Source organism: Vombatus ursinus, unplaced genomic scaffold (genome assembly GCF_900497805.2).
Source record: "Vombatus ursinus unplaced genomic scaffold, bare-nosed wombat genome assembly UNPS02014781.1, whole genome shotgun sequence".
Taxonomy (NCBI): Eukaryota; Metazoa; Chordata; class Mammalia; order Diprotodontia; family Vombatidae; genus Vombatus; species Vombatus ursinus.
This window is the reverse complement of record NW_020954559.1, coordinates 42,189,818-42,210,223: the sequence shown is the minus strand read 5'-3', so window position 1 is coordinate 42,210,223 and position 20,406 is coordinate 42,189,818. Positions and strand designations below refer to the sequence as shown.

The following is a 20,406-nucleotide window of genomic DNA, read 5'->3' as shown; positions in this document are numbered from 1 at the left end:
TTCGTGCTTTCCAGACCGAGTCCTGAGTGCACGTGTCTCGAGTTTCTCCCTACCCTTGCTAGTGCTTTCTCTAATCTGATCTGGGGTACTCAGTGGGTCCAGGTATCAAACCTGGGGGAGCTCCCTAAACTGGGGCGAAAGAAGTAAGAGAAGTTGGGGGAGGAGAAAGAATGAATGGCCTCGTTCGCTTAGCCTCTAAGGGCTGCGGTTTTGGGAAGAGGGCCGTACCATATGCCTCCTTCCCGGTCCCCCTCCCCCAGGTCCCCGGGCGCTTGCAGCCACGCTCATTCTCCCACCCTGGCGGTCAAACTGCGAAAAGGCACCGCGGCCGCGCGGGAGTGAGCGAGAGGGCTAGAGAGGGGCCGAGGAAGCGCCTGCAGCGCCGCGCCATTACGAAGTCCCGGGGAGGAGACTGACTGCCTGGCGAGCTCTCTTCCAAGCTCCCCGCCCCATCCCCCGCTGCTTTCTCCGCCTCCCCTTCCTGCTTTTGGGAGCAGCCCCCTCCCGGCCCGGCCCGGCCCGCCAGCCCCCCAGTCCCAGCCGTGCACTGGCTGCTGGGGTCCTTGCGCCCTGGGGCTCCGTGCGGACGTGCGCCAGTGGCCCGGGTGCGAGGGGATCTGGACTGATTCAAGTGGCTGCGGCGGCGTAAAGAGAAAGGACAGGAGGAGGAGGCGGCGGCGGCGTTGGAGTCAGAGGACGTCTTAGAGCTGCCGGGAAGATGTTGGGTGTTGCGGCGGGAATGACCAACAGGTAACCAGATAACTCCCTCTTTTGCACTCCTGCCCTCCCGCCCCCATTCATCCCCTGCTGCTGCGGTGGCAACCACCAGAGGAGGAAGAGAGGAGGAGAGAGTGGAGAAAGAGAAGGCGGGGAATGGTGCGGAGATTTGCCCCTGAAGCTAGCCAACGTGGGGCTCCTCCACACTTGGAGTTCGCTCTTTCTTCTCCTGCTGCTCTCTGGCGTCGGGGAGCTGTAGGGGTGGCAGCTCCTGTCCTCGGCTGCCAGCGTGTGTAGGTGCTGGGCGGAGGCGCCGGAGAAGCTGCCCCGGGGTTACGGAGGAAGCCTTGGTTCAGCTGGCCAGGTTCGCAGCTAGGGCTGCGCAACTCCCAGGGACTGGGGCTGCAGGGTGATTGTCGCACCTCCGCGCCGAGAGCTCGGGCTTCTGGTGGGAGGAGAGGGAGGGAAGCCTCTGGTGGGCTAAGGGGCGATGACCTTTTGTGCCCACCATACCACTTGAGGCAGGGGCAGGGGGCCATTTGTCTTGACGAGGACCTTCTGTGCCCACCACACCATTGGAGGCAGGGGGACATTTGTCTTGGTTTAGTGGGGCCAGAGGAGAAGCAGAGTCCGGAGTAGAAGAGCCTCTCCAGGGGTAGAGACTTTTTTTTTTTAACCGAGTCAGCATTTGTGCGGTCGGTGGTAGCAGCCGTCGGATGGTTTTTGATGTCTTTTCCACAGTGCTTTTTCGCTCCTCCCTTCCCCCAGCCCCTAAAGTGGGCTGACTAGCTGAGGATTCTGAGGCTGTTCTCAGTCTGAAGTCTGTGCGTCTGCATATTCTCCAGCCCACGATCTGGACTTTAACCTCTGGCTGAGTGGGTGTGGGAAGGGGTGGCCAGGGGTTAAGGCTACCGGGGTGGGTCAAGGAGGTTGAGGGAGCGATGGGGCCTGGAAGGGAAGCAGCTGGCCCCGGAAACACCAGAAAAGATTGAAATGCAGCAGCACTCAGTTAATTGAAAAACCTGTGTTGTCGTCGCAATTCCCCAGAGCCAGGCAACTGAGAGGCAAATTAAGGGCACAGTGACTAACGACAGTATGTGTGTGCTTGTTGGGGCTGCTTTTTCAGGACTGGGCTGGTTTTAGAGCAGGCTGGATTGGAGCTCTGGGTGTCAATGTTCCTTTTGCAGCCCGCATGTTGTTTTAGTGGAGGCTCCCTGTGCAGAATGGAATTCTAGCATTTTTACAGTTACCTACTCATTGGTTGAAATTCTGCCTAAAATTCTCCCCCTCCCCCGCTCCCTTTACTGCAGAGTTGTTGGACTTCTATAAAGGAAATGCTAACTGAGTATTTGTGCATTTCCCTAAAGATTCACTTTTTTTGGGGGGGGGAGGAGAGAAGCAACAAGTAAGTAAGTCCTTGTGGTTTACTGGAGCACGGTGTTTTAGCGGAAAGAGCCAATGGACTTGGAATCTGGGTGACCTGAGTACAAATCTGATACTTACTGTCTGTGTGAGCCTTGGACAAATCACTTAGTCTCTCTGAGCCTATTTCCTCATTTGTAAAATGGGGGTGGTAATACTTGAAATAGCGACCAAAGTTGTGAAGAAAGCCAAATATAGATGCCAGTAACTATTAATTATAATAAATGTCAGCTCCTATTTGATTTTTGAGAGATAGTTCATTTGTGTCTGAGAGTCCGTTTACCCGAGAACCTGATTTTTAAGAAGTACCTGATGCTTTCCCTTTGGATGTGACCTTACTGTGTGCCGTAGTCAGTCAAAAAACATTTCTTAAGTCTTACTATGTGCCTGGTACTATGCTAAATGCCAGGAAGACAAAGAAAAACTGAAGCTTCCCCTTGCCCTCAAAGAGCCCACTTTTTGATGTACATAATGTATAATTTGTAATGAATTTCAAAATTAAAATATAATTTTTTCTTTTTCTTTAAATGTCAATGTTATGTTAAAAGTAGGTCCGGGAAAGTCTAAAATTTAAGTATCAATTATGGGTTGTAATGCCAGGGAGGGTGGGTGTTGAATATTGATAAGTCATATGCCTCTCTAGACTGTTTTTCTCCTTCGTTGAAATGAGATTGTTGTACTAGGTGAACCTAAGGTCTGCTCCGGTCCTGATATTCCGTCAGTCAGTCCAATCCAACAAGCATTTATTATTGTTTATGATATGCCAGGCACCAGAGATACAAAATACAAAATAAAGTTGTCCTTTGCCCTCAGTGGGAGGAGATAAATACTTGGACAGGACAAGATTTGTGATTTCTTTGATGTGACTACTTCCTTCAGCAGTGCGGAATGCCACCCATGCACACCTTCCTATTCTGTTTAACTGTTGTTAATAATAATAATGATAACATTTAAAGAGCATTTTAAGGTTATTATCTTATTTGATCCTTGCAATAGCCCTGGGAGATAGGTGATATTATTCCATCTTTCAGATGAAGAAACCAAGACAAACAGAGGTTAAATGACTTGCCCGAGGACACACAGGTGTTAAGTGTCTGAGATGGGATTTGAACTCAGGTCTTTGAGAATTTAAGTCTCAATCTTTATCCACTCTGTCTCAGATCCTGCAGATGTCTCCAGAGGAGGTCTGCCCAGCTTTCTGGGGACTTTCCTGGGGATTGCTTGACATTTGCTGGATATCAGTGGAGCATAGGAGTGGTTGTTGGTTGTTCTTGGTTAAGCCTTTCTAATGATCTCTTATGCCGTTTCTTCTGGGTTATCAAGTTAGTAATCTGCTGCAGTCTCTAACCTGCCATGTCATCTTTTGGGTGATATGCAACTTTAATTCTTTGGAGACTGTGGTATTTTACAACTCAGAGTCAGAAAGCATCACAAGCAGAGTATTGGTGTTAAAAGATGAGCCTTTGTTTCAGGGAGAAGCTTGAGGGCACTAAAACATTGTGTAATTTCCCAAATGTACGTACAATCCAGCCTCTTCTTTCCCTATTAATTTCTGGGCCCAGCTCACTGTCCATCTGCAATATTTGTCCAAGATACACATGCATATGTGTACTGATGGCCTGCCTCTATAGCTATGTATCATAGCCTGAACAATAGGCATTCTTCATCCACTTAGTTCATGATCTAAGGAGCTTTTACTCTGTATATGGTACTACTGATGAATTGTAATGCCTTAATTTAATTAATGTCACCTCCCACTTCAGTTTATTAGATCACAGTTCGGTCATGCATTCATTCAGAACAGGGTTGGTTACATTTTCAGGATTGTACTCCAGAATTGCATATTTGACATTTTAAGTATTCTATCTATCATATGATGAGAGAGACAGGAAGGGAAGAGAGAAAGAGGAGGGAGGGGAGAGGGGAGGAAGAAAGGAAGAGAAATATGAGTTGAGAAAGAAGAGAGAAAAAAGGGGAAGGGAGGTGAGAAAAAAGATAAGAAAAGAAGAAAAGAAAGGAAGGAAAAAAAGGAAAAATGAAGAAAAGAAGAGAAGAAATAAAGAAGGAAAAAGAGGGTGAGGGATTGCTCATTACCTGAAAGGAACCACAAAGATCACCTGGTTCAGATGTGTTAAACTCAAATCAGTCTTTGTGCATGTTGAGAATATTGTAAATTAACATTATCTATGTTGTGTTGAATTTTTATTTATTTTATTAAACATTTTACAATTACATTTTAACCCAGTTTGGAAGTTTTGTTGGTTGCTTGGGAATTTGACAGCCCAGTCCATTCCTCAGACAAGTTAAATGATTTATCCAAGAACCTGTAGCTAGAGAAAGTATTAGAATTGGGATTGGAACTTGTATCTTCTAAATCCAAATATAGCATTCTTTCCACTATTCCCACCCCACTACCTACATATGCAGAAAATGGATCTTGCTTTAAAATATAAAAGACAGTGTACATAAGTAGCATTTTTTTTTTTTTTTTGGTCTAGGCAATGGGGATAACTGACTTGCCCAGGGTCACACAGCTAGTAAGTGTTTGGTCTGAGGTCGGATTTGAACTCAGGTCCTCCTGAATCCAGGGCCAGTGCTCTAACCACTTCGCCGCCTAGCTGCCCCTGTAAGTAGCATTTTCAGGTTTGCAGTGTATTTAAAGGCCTTATCCCATTTGAACCTAACAAAAAAATCTGTAAGATGGGTACGACAGGTGTTGCTATCCCCATTTTACAGATGAGGAAGCAACTTCCGAAGTGATTTGCCCATTATTATAGCTGAGAGTCAGAGGCAGTATTCACAAAGGTCTTTCCTGACTTCAAGGCCAATCCTTTCCCTAGTATTTTACAAACTAAACTACGTACAACTTACTTGGGATTTTAAAATGGGAGGAGTCATTTTCAGATATCACCCAGTACATTGTATACTAACTTTCAGGTTCTTACTAGAACTTGGTGACCAAGTCTTCTTGGTTCAGTGAATGGATCGAGTGAGCTGTTGGCATAGTGAAAAGGCCTCTGACCTTGGAGTCAGGAGACCTGGGTTCTATTCCTGGTTCTGCTACTAATTTGCTGAGTAACAGGGCAAATCACTTGATCTTTCTGGCTTCGATTCTCTCATTAGTGAAATGAGTTTAGATGGAATGACCTCCAAGGTACTTTCCAGGTCCGACATTCCATGAGTCTGTGAGTCACTTGAGGATTAAAACTTGTGCTGTCCCTTGATAAATGTTTTCTAACCAGTTATATATCTCCTTTTTTGGGGAGAAGGAAAAATTATATAAATCTTAAAATATTCCATGTAAACATTCACTAAGAATTTCCAGGGTTTTGTCTTCTGTTTTATTTGATGGAGGTTTGGAAGGGGAAGCATTCTTATAGTATTTTAAGTGCTTTCTTTAGAAATATCTCATTTGATCTTCACAACAACCCTTGGGAGATAGGTGTTATTATTATTTCTATTTTACAGATGAAGAAACTGAGGCAGACAGTGGTTAAGTGACTTGCCTAGGGTCACTCTAGGTCCAGTGCTCTATCCTCTATGCTACATAGCTTAATATTATTATTTCTGTGTTCAAGAGGACTAGCACTTCTGGTGTGAGGGCCTGCCAAGCGCTTTTCAGGGCTGCTCATTTTCCTTTGGTGTCCATCTGATTTCACCCAACTCTCAGCTGTAGCTCCAAGAAGTTATAGCATGTGTAGTGGTCACACACTGATAAGTAAACCTTGGCAGAAGGGCTAAACCAGGTTGAAGGTAACCTAGAGGCCTCAAATCCATCAATGAGTTTAGGGAGATGTCTACCATAAACATGTGCAGACTTCTGGTGGAATGGGTGGACAAGAACGATGTGTTCTAACGCCCATGAAGGTGGCTGAAGCAGGTACTGTGGAGAACTTAGACCTTGGTCAGACAGACACCTTGGTCATGAATTAATTCTTCCCTATCCGAGGTCATCCACTGCATCCCAGGTCATTGCCAGTTGTCCTGACTTTTGTCCTACCATTGGACTTTGAATGACTCAGGAGGACAGGATGAGACTGATAACTTTGTGCAGCTCTGCCTCACTTAAATCCAATTCACATGCAAATCAAGACATTATGTGGTATCATTGGTCCACTTCCAAAACAAAGGACAAACAACAACAACATATGTAAACAGAGCGGATAAATGACCAGAAGGGGGGGGGGGAAGCACTTTACCAGGAGTCTAGAGATGGTGAGACAGTGTGTCAGCTGTGACTGTCTAGGCATTCCTCACTTTCGGCCCAGTGCCCTCATCTATAAAATACAGTTGTTTGAATCACATCTGTAGTTCCTCACTTGTCAGCCATGTTTTATTGCAAAGGGCCATTGAATCTCTATGCTCACCAAACATTGTCATTTGATCTTTTCTTCCCTCTTTTTTATTTTGATTTATTTTTCAAGTAACAAGTGTTTTTTTGTTTAAGTAACCCGACCTTCTGACTATACTACCCGTTCTACTGAGCAAATTTTTTAAAAAATCCCTCAATGTATATCTGCATAGTTCAACAAAACAAATTCCCATTATTTCAGACATTTGCCATGTTCAGACATTAGCTGAAAATGTATATCTCTTTCTGCATTTTAAGTTCGTTTCACTTTCAGTCAGGAGATGAATGGCATGTTTCATTTTCATTCTTTGGACTCCTGCTTGATCACTGAGTCAATCAGAGTTCTATAGTCTTTCAAACTTGTTTTTCTCTATAATGTTATCCTTGTATAAATTATGCTGCTAGCTTTGCTCACTTTGCTCTGTATCCATTCATAAAGATTTTCCCAGTCTCCTCTGAAATTATCCATTTCATAAATTTTGGGGGGAGGCAATTGGGGTTAAGTGACTTGCCCAAGGTCACATAGCTAGTATATGTCTGAGGATGAATTTGAACTCAGGTCCTCCTGACTTCAGGGCAGGTGTTCTCTCCCCTGCACTACCTAGCTGCCCCCATTTCATCATGTCTTATGGCACAATGATATTCCATTCCATTCACATGTCACAATTTGTTTAGTGATTCCCCTAAGGACACTCCATTAGTTTCCAATTTTTGGCTTAAATGAAAGGAGCTTCCGTAAATATTTTTGTTCCTATAGTTCCTTTCCTTTTTTCTTTGATTTCTTTGGGATGTAGGCCTAGTGGTATAGGTGGGTCAAAGAGTATGCACAGTTTGGTAACTTTCTGGGCATAATTCCAAATTGCTTTCTAAAATAGCAGGACCAATTTACAGCTCCATCAACAGTGCACTAGCATACCTGTTTCCCCACAGGCCCTCCAACATTTGCCATTTTTCTGTTTTGTCACCTTTGCTAGTCCAAGTGTGAGGTAGATTGTCAAAGTTACTTTAATTTGTTTTTCTCTAATTAGTAGTAATTTAGAACTTTTTCTTTTCCATGTAATTTTGATAGTTTGGATTTCTTCCTTTGAAAACTGCCCATTTATAGCCTTTCATCATTTATCCATTGGGGAATGGCTCTTTGACTTATAAATTAAATTCAATTCCCTATATATCTTGGAAGACAAACTTTCTCCAAAGAATTCTTTTCCAGTTCCCTTCTAATTCTGTTCACATTTGATTTGTTTGTGTAAAAAGTTTTAAATTTTATGTCATCAAAATTGTCCATTTTATTTTGTGAGAATCTTTCTGTCCTTTGTTTGGTCATGAATTAATTCTTCCCTATCCTATCTATAGAGTACTCTTATCTTTCCTTCAAATTTGTTTGTAATGTGACTTTTTTATATCTAAATCATGTATATGTTTGGCGTTTATCTTGGTGTCTGTGAGTTTTTTAATTAATTTTTAGTTTTCAACATGCACTTTTATAAGATTTTTGAGTTCTAAATACCTCCCCCCCAAGATGGCCTGCAATCTGATATAGGCTATGCATGTAGTTATTGGTGTTGTAATGAGAAGTTGATCTAAACCTAATATTTACCAGACTGTTGTTTAGTTTTCCTAGTAGTTTTTATTTATTAATTTTTTAATTTATGGACTAAAACAAGTATTTCTGTACCATAGTATAATAATAATTAAAAAAAAAGATGATTGCACATTAAACCTCAGCAGTTTTTTTGTCAGATAATGAGTACTTCCCAACTGGGCCCTTTGGGTTTATCAAATACTGTTACTGTGCATGTTGGCTTCTGTATTTGTATACTTAATCTAGTCTATTTATTGACCTCTCTTTTTTTAATGAGTACCAAAGCATTTTAATTATTCTTGACTTGTATTATAGTTTGAGATCTGGTACTGAGAGATCTCTTTCCTTTCCAAAATTTTTTCATTATTACCCTTGAGATTCTTGTCTTTAATTTTTCTATATAAATTTTGTTTTTTTTTCTAGCTTTACAAAATATTCTTTGTGGGGTTTGCTATAGCACTGAATAAGTAAATTAATTTAGGTAGTATTGTAATTTTTTATATTGGTCTGATCTACTTGCAAACAATTAATATTTCAATTGATCTTTATATAGCAAACCTACGTTTGTTAGCCTGAATAAAAAACTGTCTTGCACTATTTTTGAAACGTATGTAGATACTGTTGTAAATAAAATAGAAATTTATTTTAAAACTACTAAATTTACAGCAGTTTTTTTAATCACCTTTTAAAATATATATTAGGCAGGGTCAGCTAGGTGGTGCAGTGGATAGAGCACCAGCCCTGAAGTCAGGAGGACCTGAGTTCAAATCCGGTCTGAGACCCAACACTTGACACATACTAGCTGTGTGACCTTGGGCAAGTCACTTAACCCCAATTGCCTCACTAAAAAAAGATACATATTAGGGGTTATTATTAACAGAGAATTGGAAGGGACCTCGGAGTGACTATTTACTAATCTAACCTCATTTTATAGAGGAGGATCCTCTATGACTGAGTTACAGGAGGACATGGACAAAAATTGCCTGGGAGACAGTATAGTTAAGTTGTTATTCACACCATTGGAATGAGTATTCCCATCATTGAGATCTCAGGTCCATTAAAATGAAGAAGTGTTGTATTAAGTCCATGTTACATTGTTTTTTTCCACAAATGGGTGGGAAAATTTGTGCCTCTACTTAATTTTTGCCTCTTCTAATTAGTTTCCCTCCCCAATTGTGTGATCCGTATTTAAAGTGAAAACAGAAAAAATCAGAACACATGGTGGGATAAAGGACCTTTCTTTTGCAAAACCTTGCTAAAATACCCTTGTCTCTTTAATTTGAGATTGTTCCCCCCTCAAAAAAAAAAATCTGGGCTTGTTGATGGCCTTATCTATGTCAAATATTAATTTTTGACTGTTTCCAGGGTGTCTTCCAAAAACCTTAATCTTAAAATTGTTTTCAGAAGCAACCATTTGCCCCTGGCATTTTTCATATCCTTTCTGTAGCAGCTGTCCCCCCCCCCCAAACCAGACATCATCTCATCTGTTACTTTTGATGTCATCAGACATTTCCACTCTAGGAGCATTTTACAACTTAAATTTTTCATATTAGACAATACTTCTGGTTCTAGTTAATCCTACAAATTAATTTAATTCAGTGTTAGGGAAAAAAGGAATAAAATAGGTCCCGATTATTGTGTTTTATATGCCATGAAAAACTTTGAAAAGGGTAATAACCTGGAGCCTGGAAGTTTATTTTTAATACTCCAGTACTCAAAATACCCATGATTTTATTCTGGTGAATACTTTCCCCCTATTCGTTACACCATACTATAGTATAATTTCTCATTAGTTTCTGTGACCAAGAAAAATTGTAACCCAGTGGTCAGCTCTCTAGTGATGAGCTTCTGTGAATTTATATGTACCGTACAATAATGCCATCCCAGCCAAAGAAGACCCAGCTAAACATGTCCTCTGCTGGTGTGGCATTTTATTTTGTATGTAATTATGTCTTTCTGATAGAATATAAGCTCTTTGAGGGCACCAACAAGTTTTATATATGTCTCTTTGATCCACAGTGCCTAAAATAGTACCTGGCACAATTGTAGACATTTAATAAATGCTTGTTGATTTAGTAGGATTCTAATGAGGACATTCATAATAATAAGAAATAATGATGACTACATACTTACACTTGTGCTTTATAGGCTATGGTGGCTTCTTGTTTCTCATTCTTAGCTTTTGAATCTTTAAAAAAAATTTTTTTTCACCCCCATCTTGTGGTTTACAGATAAGGAATAATGGTCTATCCACTGTACCACCTACCTGCCCCATCTTCGGAGTTTAAATGATTTGCCCAAGGTCAAAATGAAGCTAGGCTGCCTAGCTCTGAATTCAGTACTCTTTCCACCATATTGAAAGCCATAACTGGCATGGAGAAGATGTTCAGAAGGGAACAAGATTGTATTTCTTCCCTGGGAGATTATTGTGATCCTGTGATTCAGGATATATGGTATTTCCCTAGTCCACATTCCCTTTTTTCTCCCAATTTTTTTTTGTCTTACTTTGCTACTGTGTGTGGGGGAGGAGTGAGAGGGAGAGAGGGAGTTGACAGGATGGGATAATAACAAATGCATAGGAATGGGAATCAGGAAAACTGGAAGTCTAGTACTGATTAATCATGTGTGACCTTGAAAACATCCTTTAATTTCCTTAGACCTCATAGAGTCTCAGAATTGGACAACATCTGAAAAGTTAGTCCAATACATGCCTAAGCAGAAGTCCCTTCTACAATATCTCTTTAAAGAATGATCATCCAGCATCGCCCTTCTACTTAAAGACTTACAGTGATGGGTGGCCATTACCTCCTAAGTTAACCAGTTATTTTCATTTTGGTTAAACCTAAAACTGTCTCTACCACATTCACCCATTGATCCGAGTTCTATCCTATGAGGACAAAACAGAATAAATTTAATACTCTTCTACATGATGGTTCTTCAAATACTTAAGGAAACTTTGGAATTAAGATCCATCATATCTTCCCTAAGGCAGGTAGGTGGGGCAGCGGATAGAGTGCCAGGCCTGGAGTTGGGAGACTCATCTTCCTGAGTTCAAATCTGGCTTCAGACACTTACTAGCTGTGTGACCCTAGGCAAGTCACTTAACCCTGTTTGCCTCAGTTTCTTCATCTGTAAAATGAATTGCAGAAGGAAATGGCAAAGCACTCTAGTATCTTTGCCAAGAAAACCCCAAATGGGGTCGTGAAGAGTCAGACAAGACTGAAAAAGCAACTGATCAATGACATGTCTTCTCTAAGCCCTCTCCTCCAAGTTTTTAAATATCTCCAGATCCTCACATGGCGTGGTCTCTAGCTCTTCCTACCTTCCAGACTTATTTTCCTTATTTTTTTTTTTTTTGTGAGACAATTGGGGTTAAGTGACTTGCCAGACTTATTTTACACTACTCTCCTTCACACATGTTATCTTTTAGGCACATTGGCCCATTTGTCATTTCTTAATCATCTTTTCCTCCTCCACCACTTCTTCTACTTCTTCTTCTTCTTTGACTTCTTCTTTTCTTCTTCTTCTTCTTCTTTCTCTTCCTCTTCCTCTTTTTCCTCTTCCTCCTCCTAATAATAACATTTATAAAGCACTTCACACATATTATCTCATTTTATCCTCACAACAACACTGAGAGGGAGATACTATTATTATCCTCATTTTTCAAATGGGGAAAACAGGTTTGTCCAGGGTCACACAGCTAGGCTCTGAACTACGATTTACACTTAAGTCTTTCTGACTCCATCCTAAGGTTAGTCTCAGTGTCTTTGCCCATGCCTATTTCTTATGCCCTACAGTGTTTTGTCCCACTTCAAGTTTACCTGTTGAAATCCCATTCATCCTTTAAGACAGCTCACATATAGCCTCTTTCATGAAATTTTCTTTGATTGCTTTAGCCATAAATGATCTCTTCCCTCCTAGGATCTCTCATTGCATCCTTGTTCAAAACTTTCTTCAGCACATATCATAGTTTATTTTACATTAATTCCTTGTTTATATCTCTTAATCCTCCTGCTAGATCATAATAAGCTCCATGAAAGAGCCTTGAGACTCTATCATTTACCTTTGTATCTCCCCCTAGCACCTCACTCAAAGCCATGGAAAAAATACGTGTTAATACATGTCTTTTGAATGAATAAACTTCTAAAAAAAGTTTCCATTTATTTACAATTGTGGAGCCTCTCCAGTGGTCAAACTGTTCTCTAGGACCTGACTTTCTCTTTAGGAATGTGTTGCATTTTTTTCAGAAGAACTGAAGCATCGTAGCTATTTTTGGGCTTTTACACTCAACAGAAAATGAGCCAGCAAAACATCAGAAAACAGTGTTTCAGTTCGATTTAATGAATGTTTCTTAAGCACCTTCTATATATTAGTCATTATGCTAGGTGCTGGGAATGATGAAATAAAACCCAGATTCTGCCTTTACAAAACTCATAATCCAATGGTGGTGGGGATTGGGTTGGGTGAGTATGAAGCATACATACAAATAATTATGATACAAAATACCTTGAAAAATTTGTTGAAGGAGAGCTCTTTCAGGAAAGTTTCAAGGGTGGGATGACAGGTGCTAGAGTTGGGCTCTGAAGGTATCTAAGTCTTGTAAAGGAGGTAAAGATTTTAATAGTAATAGATGAGGTCCAAGCAGTGGGGACAGTGTGAGCAATGACCTGGAGGTAGAAAAGAGAAAGCAGGATAGTTGAAAACACAGAGTTGGGGAAGTAGTGGGAATTAGGGTTGGAGCCAGATTAAATATCAGGGTAAGCATTTGGGAGCCACTGAAAGTTTTTTAGTAGAAGAGTAACATTATAAGAGCAGAGCAGCAGTAAGCATATTGCCTTAGTACCTTTTACTGAAGGTCCAGGAGAACAGTATGGGTAATAGAAGAACTTTTACTTTGGCCACCCCTAAGGTTTATGGTTTGTAGGACATCATATTAAGCTTAATTAATCCAAAAAGAGACCCACTCTGAGTAAATCATATTTTTGTTGACAAAAGTCATAGGGACTATTATAGGAGCATAGATTTAGAGCTAGAAAGGAATGTAGAGAGGACCCCTAATCTCATTTTACAGATTAATAAACTGAAGATCACATAGGTAATAGGCAGCAGAACTGGGATTTGAACACAAGTCCACTGTCCACTGCACCATGATGATGTAAGTAACCTTTTTTAAAAGTTAAAAAAATTTAAAAAATAAAAAAAACAAAATGAAAAAAAAATTTTTGGAATCCAGAATACATTGAGCAGCATGTATAGAACCTAAAACTGCTTAAAATACTCCAGGTACAATGTAGAAGATGCCTCTAGTTCTCAAGTTCTTTCTTTCTTTCTGGTGAGGCAATTGGGGTTAAGTGACTTGCCCAGAGTCACATAGCTAGTGAGTGTTATGTGTCTGAGACCGGATTTGAACTCAGGTCCTCCTGACTTCAGGGCCGCCTAGCTGCCCCTTCAATTTATTTTTAAATAAAATGCTGCTGGTATATTTGGGAAGTAAAAAGAAGAAAGTTAGGACCCTGGTTCTCAGGGGGAAAGGCCCCATTGCCTTCTTTCTTGTGGGGTCGATCTTTGCCACTATTATGGGGGAAAGGAAGGTTCAGGGCAGAGCTCACTCTTTTGCAGTTGGGCAGCATGTATTTGGGAAGAGTATCATGGAACAGATCATAGAATTAGATCTAGAGTTGAAGGTCGGGACCCCAGAGGCCATCTTTACAAACCCTTCTTATTTTGCAGATGAGAAAACGAGGGCCACATGGAAATTAAGTGACTTCCTTGAGGTTCCGTAGTCAGAGGCGGGATCTGAGCCTAGGACTGCTGATTCTCGAGGTAGAGCTCTTTCCACTGTTCCACAGTGCCCACCCAGAATCCCTTGAGTTCTTCCATTATCGGCTGTAGTCACTCAGCCAACAACCCCAGACCATTCATAGAAGCTGTGATGAGTGATTTTCATTTGTGAATTGAGAAGTCCAGTGACAGCATTGCTTAGAGAATACTGTGATGTTTGAGTCACCAACATGCAGAGAGAATTATCAGTAAACATGGGGAAAGCAGCTTGGCCATCTGGTTTAATTTAGCTGAACTCTGTATGAAGTCTGTTCTCTACCACGGTTATATGGAAGCATTAATCTCTGTAGCCATGGAACTTTGGAAAGCAATGCAAGAATTATGGGCATGAAATATCCTGTTCGGTGACTACATATTTGGAATCTCTTTAGCATCATTTTCCAACCTCAAAAATGTAGATATGGTGTCATCTCAACTTGTACTTATATGCAGAATCATAGAAATTCAGAGTTGTAAGTGTGTCTTGTCCAGCCCATACCTGAGCCAGAATCCCCATCTACAACATCTCTGGTAGTCATTCAGCCTTAGTTTGAAGGTCTTTAGGTGAGGGGGAATTCAATTGCCTAGTGATCTAAACCATTCTGACTTGTGGGATAGCCCTAATTATTAGAAAGCTTTTCTTTATGTTGCATCAGGGCAGTGGTCTCTGCCTCTCTTTATGTAGGTCAGAGATGTCTGAAAGGTAACTTGTTCCTTTTCCATGCATTAGTACTGCAAATTCCATAGCATATAGGGCCCTGTCCTGAATACCTATTGTTATATCTCAGCCCCGGCAGAAGCAGCATAAGTGAGTGTTTAGGCAAATATCCTAGTGGTAACAGCATTTAGGAGCAGAGCAGGCATAATTGAAAAACCAGGCTGGGTTTGTATCTGTATGAACAATGGACTAATATTCTCAGAGCTCTGTATTAGCAAAATTACTCCAGCAACAGCATGCAGGATGGGGAGACTTGAAGCCAGGAGTCCTAATTAAAAAGTCACAGCGATAATCCAGATATAAGTTAATGGGGGAGGGGACAGATAAAACTATTCAAAATAGTATCAACCAGACTTGACCATTGATTAGTTATGAGGGGAGGCCAAAATCAAAGATGACTCAAGATTTCAAGTTTGCATTGATCTCTAAATTTTTTTTAATCCTGTACCTCAGTGGTGTAAAAAAAAAAAAAAGAAAAAGAAAACCAGGGGCAGCAAGGTGGTGCAGTGCATAGAGCACTGGCCCAGGATTCAGGAGGACCTGAGTTCAAATCCGAACTCAGACACAGAACACTTACTAGCTGTGTGACCCTGGGCAAGTGATTTAACCCCATTGTCTAGCCAAAAAATAAAACAAAAAAACAAATTTGAGCATTCACCTCAATATTTGCATATTTATTTACAAATTGTACTACCATACAATAATTGCATATATTATAAAATTTAAGAGATATGAAACTTAAGAAATTTAAGAGAATAAGAGAAAGACAAGACAATATTTGATCATGGAGCCACTTGAGTTATATTGAGTAGTGTTGGGATGTGGTCATAACTATGCTTTAGAAAATTCATTTTGGCAGCTGCGAGGACAGTGGCTTAGAGAAGGGAAGGAGCTGGAGCAAGGAGACCAATTAGGACCAATAGACCAATCTGTCACAATAGTCCAGGCAAGAGGTGATGAGGGCCCAAATTATTGTGGTGACTCTGTGAGTAGAGAGGAAGAGGATAGATCCAAGAGATGTTGTGGAGGTAAAACGACAATATTTGGAGTGAAGGAGAATAAGCGTCAAGGATAACACCAAGATATTGAACCCAAGTGACTAGAAGAATGGTGGCACACCCAACAACAGTATAGTAGAGAAGCCCAGAAGAGGGTTAGAGGTAAGCCCATGATTGAATATAGTTGGGGGAGGGAAGGGTGAGATGGCTCTCATATAATCCTTGCTTTAGGTCAAGGTCCCACTTTGGGAACCAATGATTTGGAGAATGTTTATGCCATTAGCAAAAAATAGATAAGTCAGAAGGAAGAATGAGTTTTCAGGGACACCCCTAAGTAGTGCTTTCAGGTCAGCAGTTAGAAACAGTGGCCTGGGGAGAAGATAGGGCTAGAAATGGAAATTTATTAGTCATTCATGTAGAAGTGGTAATTGAAGTTGAGAATGAATACTATCACCAAAGGAGAGAATTTTGAGAGAAAAGAGAAGGCTCAGGGACAGAGCCTTAAGAAGGGTTACACATTCAGGAGATGCAGCCAGCAAAAGAATAGAAGGTATGGTCAGAGATGTAGGAGGAGAATCCAAGCAGGAGAGGATATCTAGGTGGAGGTCAGCAAGAGGAAGTATCTTTTAGTAATGTCAACAACGAAATGAAGAATAATGATGGAAGAAATCTTTTGGAGTGGTAGCATGATCAAGAGAAGGGTTGTTTGTTTATTTCATGGACAAGGGTGTCCTAAGACTAGCTGTTGGCAGAAGGAAAAGAGACTAAGAAGATGAAGAGTTTAAAGATAGAAGAGAAAGAAGATTGCTAAGGGAAAGTTAGTAGTGCGAGATACCAGCCAAGAAAGACGATGTGACATATAATTGATATCACATTGATTGCCTTCTCTATGGGTGGTGGAAGGAAGGGAGAGAATTTGAACTCAATTTTTTTCAAATGAATGTTAAAAGAAAATTAAGATTAAAAAAGAAGGAAAACACTGATTTGATCTTAAGCTTCATTAAGAGAATTAGAGCTTGGAAAAGAGAAGACTGAGGACAGATGTCTCTAGTTACTCTTTCAGGTCCTCACCATTCTAGTCAGGTTGACCTGCTAGTTGTTCTGTGTGGTGTAATATAGGGAAAGAAGCATTTAATTGGAGAATATAAACCTCCTGAGGGCAGTAACTGTCCCACTTTTGTCTTTGTGTCCTCAGTGCTTAACATAGTTCATAGTATATAGTAGTCACTTGATAAATGCTTGTTGATGATGATGATCAAGCATTCATTGTTACTACTGTAATCCAGGCGCTGTGATAGTTCCTAGGAGCTTGAATTCTGAGTAGACTCTTATCTTCTGTTTCCTGTCATTCCTTCAGTACCTCGACAATGCTCTGCACATCATGGACCTTGGGATTGGTTGGAGGGCTCCCACTATACTCATGAGATATCTCAGATGAGATCTTAGAGAATTCACTTCACTTTTCTGGGCTTCGCTTTCCTCATGAGGAAATGTAAAATGAGGGGGGTGGATTTCGTGGCCTCCAAGATTCCTTCCCCACACCCCCATGATCCTATGATCTTAAAATGTAATGACTGTTGCATCATCCAAAACAGTCATTAACATAGCAAGTCATTTATAGCTAAGCCAGCAAACCCTGACCAACCATTCATCCCTTATAAAACCTACGTCTAATTTGAGTAAGTCTCTTATTTTTGGCCAGTATTATAAATAGTCTTATACTTAAGATTCTACAGAACTTCATTGAAAGGCTGTTCATTGACATATGGAAGATAATCTCTGGAGGGCAGAGCAGTAAATTTGAGGAGATATTTAAAGAAAGAGAGAAAATAACACAGTAATCATTTGGTTAGTATCATGTTGCCCAGATTTTTTATGGAAGGGAAGAAATAAATGAAGATGCATGTATTTGAATTATGACTTTCTTCTTTCAAGCAGCTGCCGTCATGTAATTATATTTCCTGACCTCAGTCTGTGGCCAAAGAAGTAACAGAGGGTGGTGAATTTAAAGTTCTAACTTCATTAGAGGGATGAGGAATGGATAAAGAAAGGCTTCTTTTGCCAAAGTCCCTTTTGGAACCAAATGGAGTATTAGCTCTTTTTCTTTGTTTGTTTTTGTTTTTGGCAAGACAATAGGGGTTAAGTGACTTGCCCAGGGTCACACACCTAGTAAGTGTCAAGTGTTTGGTCTGAGGTCGGATTTGAACTCAGGTCCTCCTGACTTCAGGGCTGGTACTCTATGTACTGCACCACCTAGTTGCCCCAACCCCAAGGCTCTTTCTTTCTTAGGTCTTTTCTTTTTGCTCTATACTTTTTTTTTTTTTTACCTCATCAGCTCCCATGGACTTAATTACCATCTCTGTGCAGATGACTCCCAGATTCATGTATCTAACCCTAGTCTTTCTCACATCACTGGCTACCTATTGGACATTTCAAACTAGATGTTCTATAGACAGTTGAAACCACACAACAAAACTAATTTTCTTTTTCCTCAAATCCTCCCCTCTGTGGAATTTTTTCTACTTTGACTGAAAGTATCACCATATTTTTAGTTTGCCAAGTTTGCAATTTTGGCATAATGAACTCCCATTCTTCTCTCATTTTATATATTCATTCAGTTGCAAAATTTTGTCATTTGTGCCCCCATAATATCTTAAGTCAAAAAAACTAACATGTTAGCAACTGGTCCCATCACTTCCTAGCAAATAGAGAGAGAAGAAATGGAAGCAGTGTCAGATTTTTATATTCTTGGCCTCAGAGATCATTGAAGATGGTGACTGCAGCCATGAAATTAAAAGACACTTGCTCTTTGGCAGGAAAGCTATGACAAATCTGGACAGCATACTAAAAAGCAGAGACATCACCTTGTTGACAAAGGTCCACATAGTCAAAGCTATAGTTTTTCCAGTAGCAATGTATGGCTGTGAGAATTGGACTATAAGAAAAGCTGAGCACCACAGAATCCATGCTTCTGAATTGTGGTGCTGGAGAAGACTTTTGAGAGTCCTTTGGACAGTAAGGAGCTCAAATCTGTCAATACTTAAAGAAGTTAATTCAGACTGTTCACTGGAAGGTCAAATACTGAAGCTGAAGCTTAAATACTTCACCTCCCCTAAATGAGAACTGGAAAAGACTTTGATAGTGGGAAAGACTGAAGGCAAAAGGAAAAGGGGATGGCAGAAGATGAGATTGATAGATAGACTAGACTACAAGAGATAGTGGACGACAGAGAGTCCTGGTGTGCTGTGGTCTGTGGGGTCACAAAGAGTCAGACATGACTGAACAATAAACAACAGTATCTCACATCCACATATCACTTTCTGTCTACTTGCAGCTGTCATGTCTCTCACCTTTTTTATTGCAGTAACTTCTTTATTGGACTTTGTATATCAATGCTCTCACTTCTGTCCAATTCATCCTTCACCCAGCAGCCAAAATTATTTTCTTAAATGAAAGTCTGACCATGTCACTCCCCTAGTCATTCTCTATTGCCTCTAGGATTGTACACTCCTGTCTTTGCCTTTGTAGAGCTTCACAGCTTAGCTCCAAGCTACCTTTCCAGTCTAGTTACACATCTCTCCCTGTCATACATTCTTCCTTTTGGCTTAACTGTCCTGTTTACTGTTCCTCACATATGACTGACATCCCAGCCTCTATCTTGGTGCATTTGTACTGGTTGTCCTTCATGCCTAGAATGTACTCTTTCCTTACGTCTACCAACCCCCTAGAATCCTTGTTCCCTTCGATACTCATCTTTTAAGCACCATCTTTTTTTTTTTTTTTGAAATTTTAAAAATTCTGAACTTAAACACCAAAAAAGAGCATTTCCTTACACCCAGGATAAAAAAAAGGGGGATTCTATGGGAAAGTATGAATCTCCATTTCATACTGTTTGCTTTTTAAAAAAGTATTTATCTGAATAACCTTATGTTCTCTTCTGTGCATCAAAAAAAATGTTATAAAATTGTATTTAAACCATGTCTTTGACCTAACTAACCACCTTTGTCTCCTACGGAAAGCTGGGGCTGCTCTGCTCCTTTAGGGAAGCAGAGCCTGTGGCCTATGCTCTGCCTCCCACGTGCAATAGAGCCTCATGGGGAGCAGGCCTGTTTGGGGGTATCACCCCAATAAATGCTTTTCTTTAACTTGGAAAAAAATGTTAAAAAATGTTACAATGGGCTTTTTTGGGATACCACTACTGCTGACCCTCCTTCTTCTCTCTCCCCTCCCAATTAAAAAAGCAGGAGAGAGAATGAAAGAAACCCTTGTAACAAATAAACATTGTCAAGCAAAATGAATTCATACAGCAAACCCTGACCCTGGCCATATCCAAAAATGAATGTTCCTTTCTGTGCTTTGTGTCCATCACCTCTCAGGAGTTGAGTCACATGCTTCATCATAGGACCTCTGGAGACATAGTTGGTTATTGATTTGATGAGTTTTTAAGTCTTTCCAAGTTGTTTTTCTTTATCATGTTGCTGTCCTCGTATAAACTCTTTTCCCAATTCCGTTACTGGGCTTATATTCCCAGGAAGTCATTGATAAGAAAGTCCTGATATACATATGGTAGCACCTTTTGTGGTACCAAAACAAAGTAGATTCCCATCTATTGAGGAATGCCTAAACAAATTGTGGAAGGTAATGTAACGTAAGAGTTGGGCATGAGTGAAAAATAAACATTAAAATCTCACATCCACATATCTCCCGTTCTCTCTACTCATATAAATGTAATGTAATATTATTGTGCTGCAAGAAATTATGAATGTGATGAGTACGTAAAAGCATGGAGAGATCCATA

General features: G+C 40.5%; 1 protein-coding gene across 1 annotated transcript in view; it reads left to right on the top strand.

Moving 5' to 3' along the window:
- The first annotated feature begins 529 nt into the window (after positions 1-529).
- Positions 530-20,406, top strand: part of LOC114046253 (LIM and senescent cell antigen-like-containing domain protein 1) — a 208,919-nt gene continuing 189,042 nt past the window's right edge. The window contains exon 1 of the mRNA XM_027866528.1: positions 530-750. Within this exon, the coding sequence (XP_027722329.1) occupies positions 719-750 (32 nt within the window). The 5' untranslated portion in view covers positions 530-718. The remainder of the gene's footprint in view (positions 751-20,406) is intronic.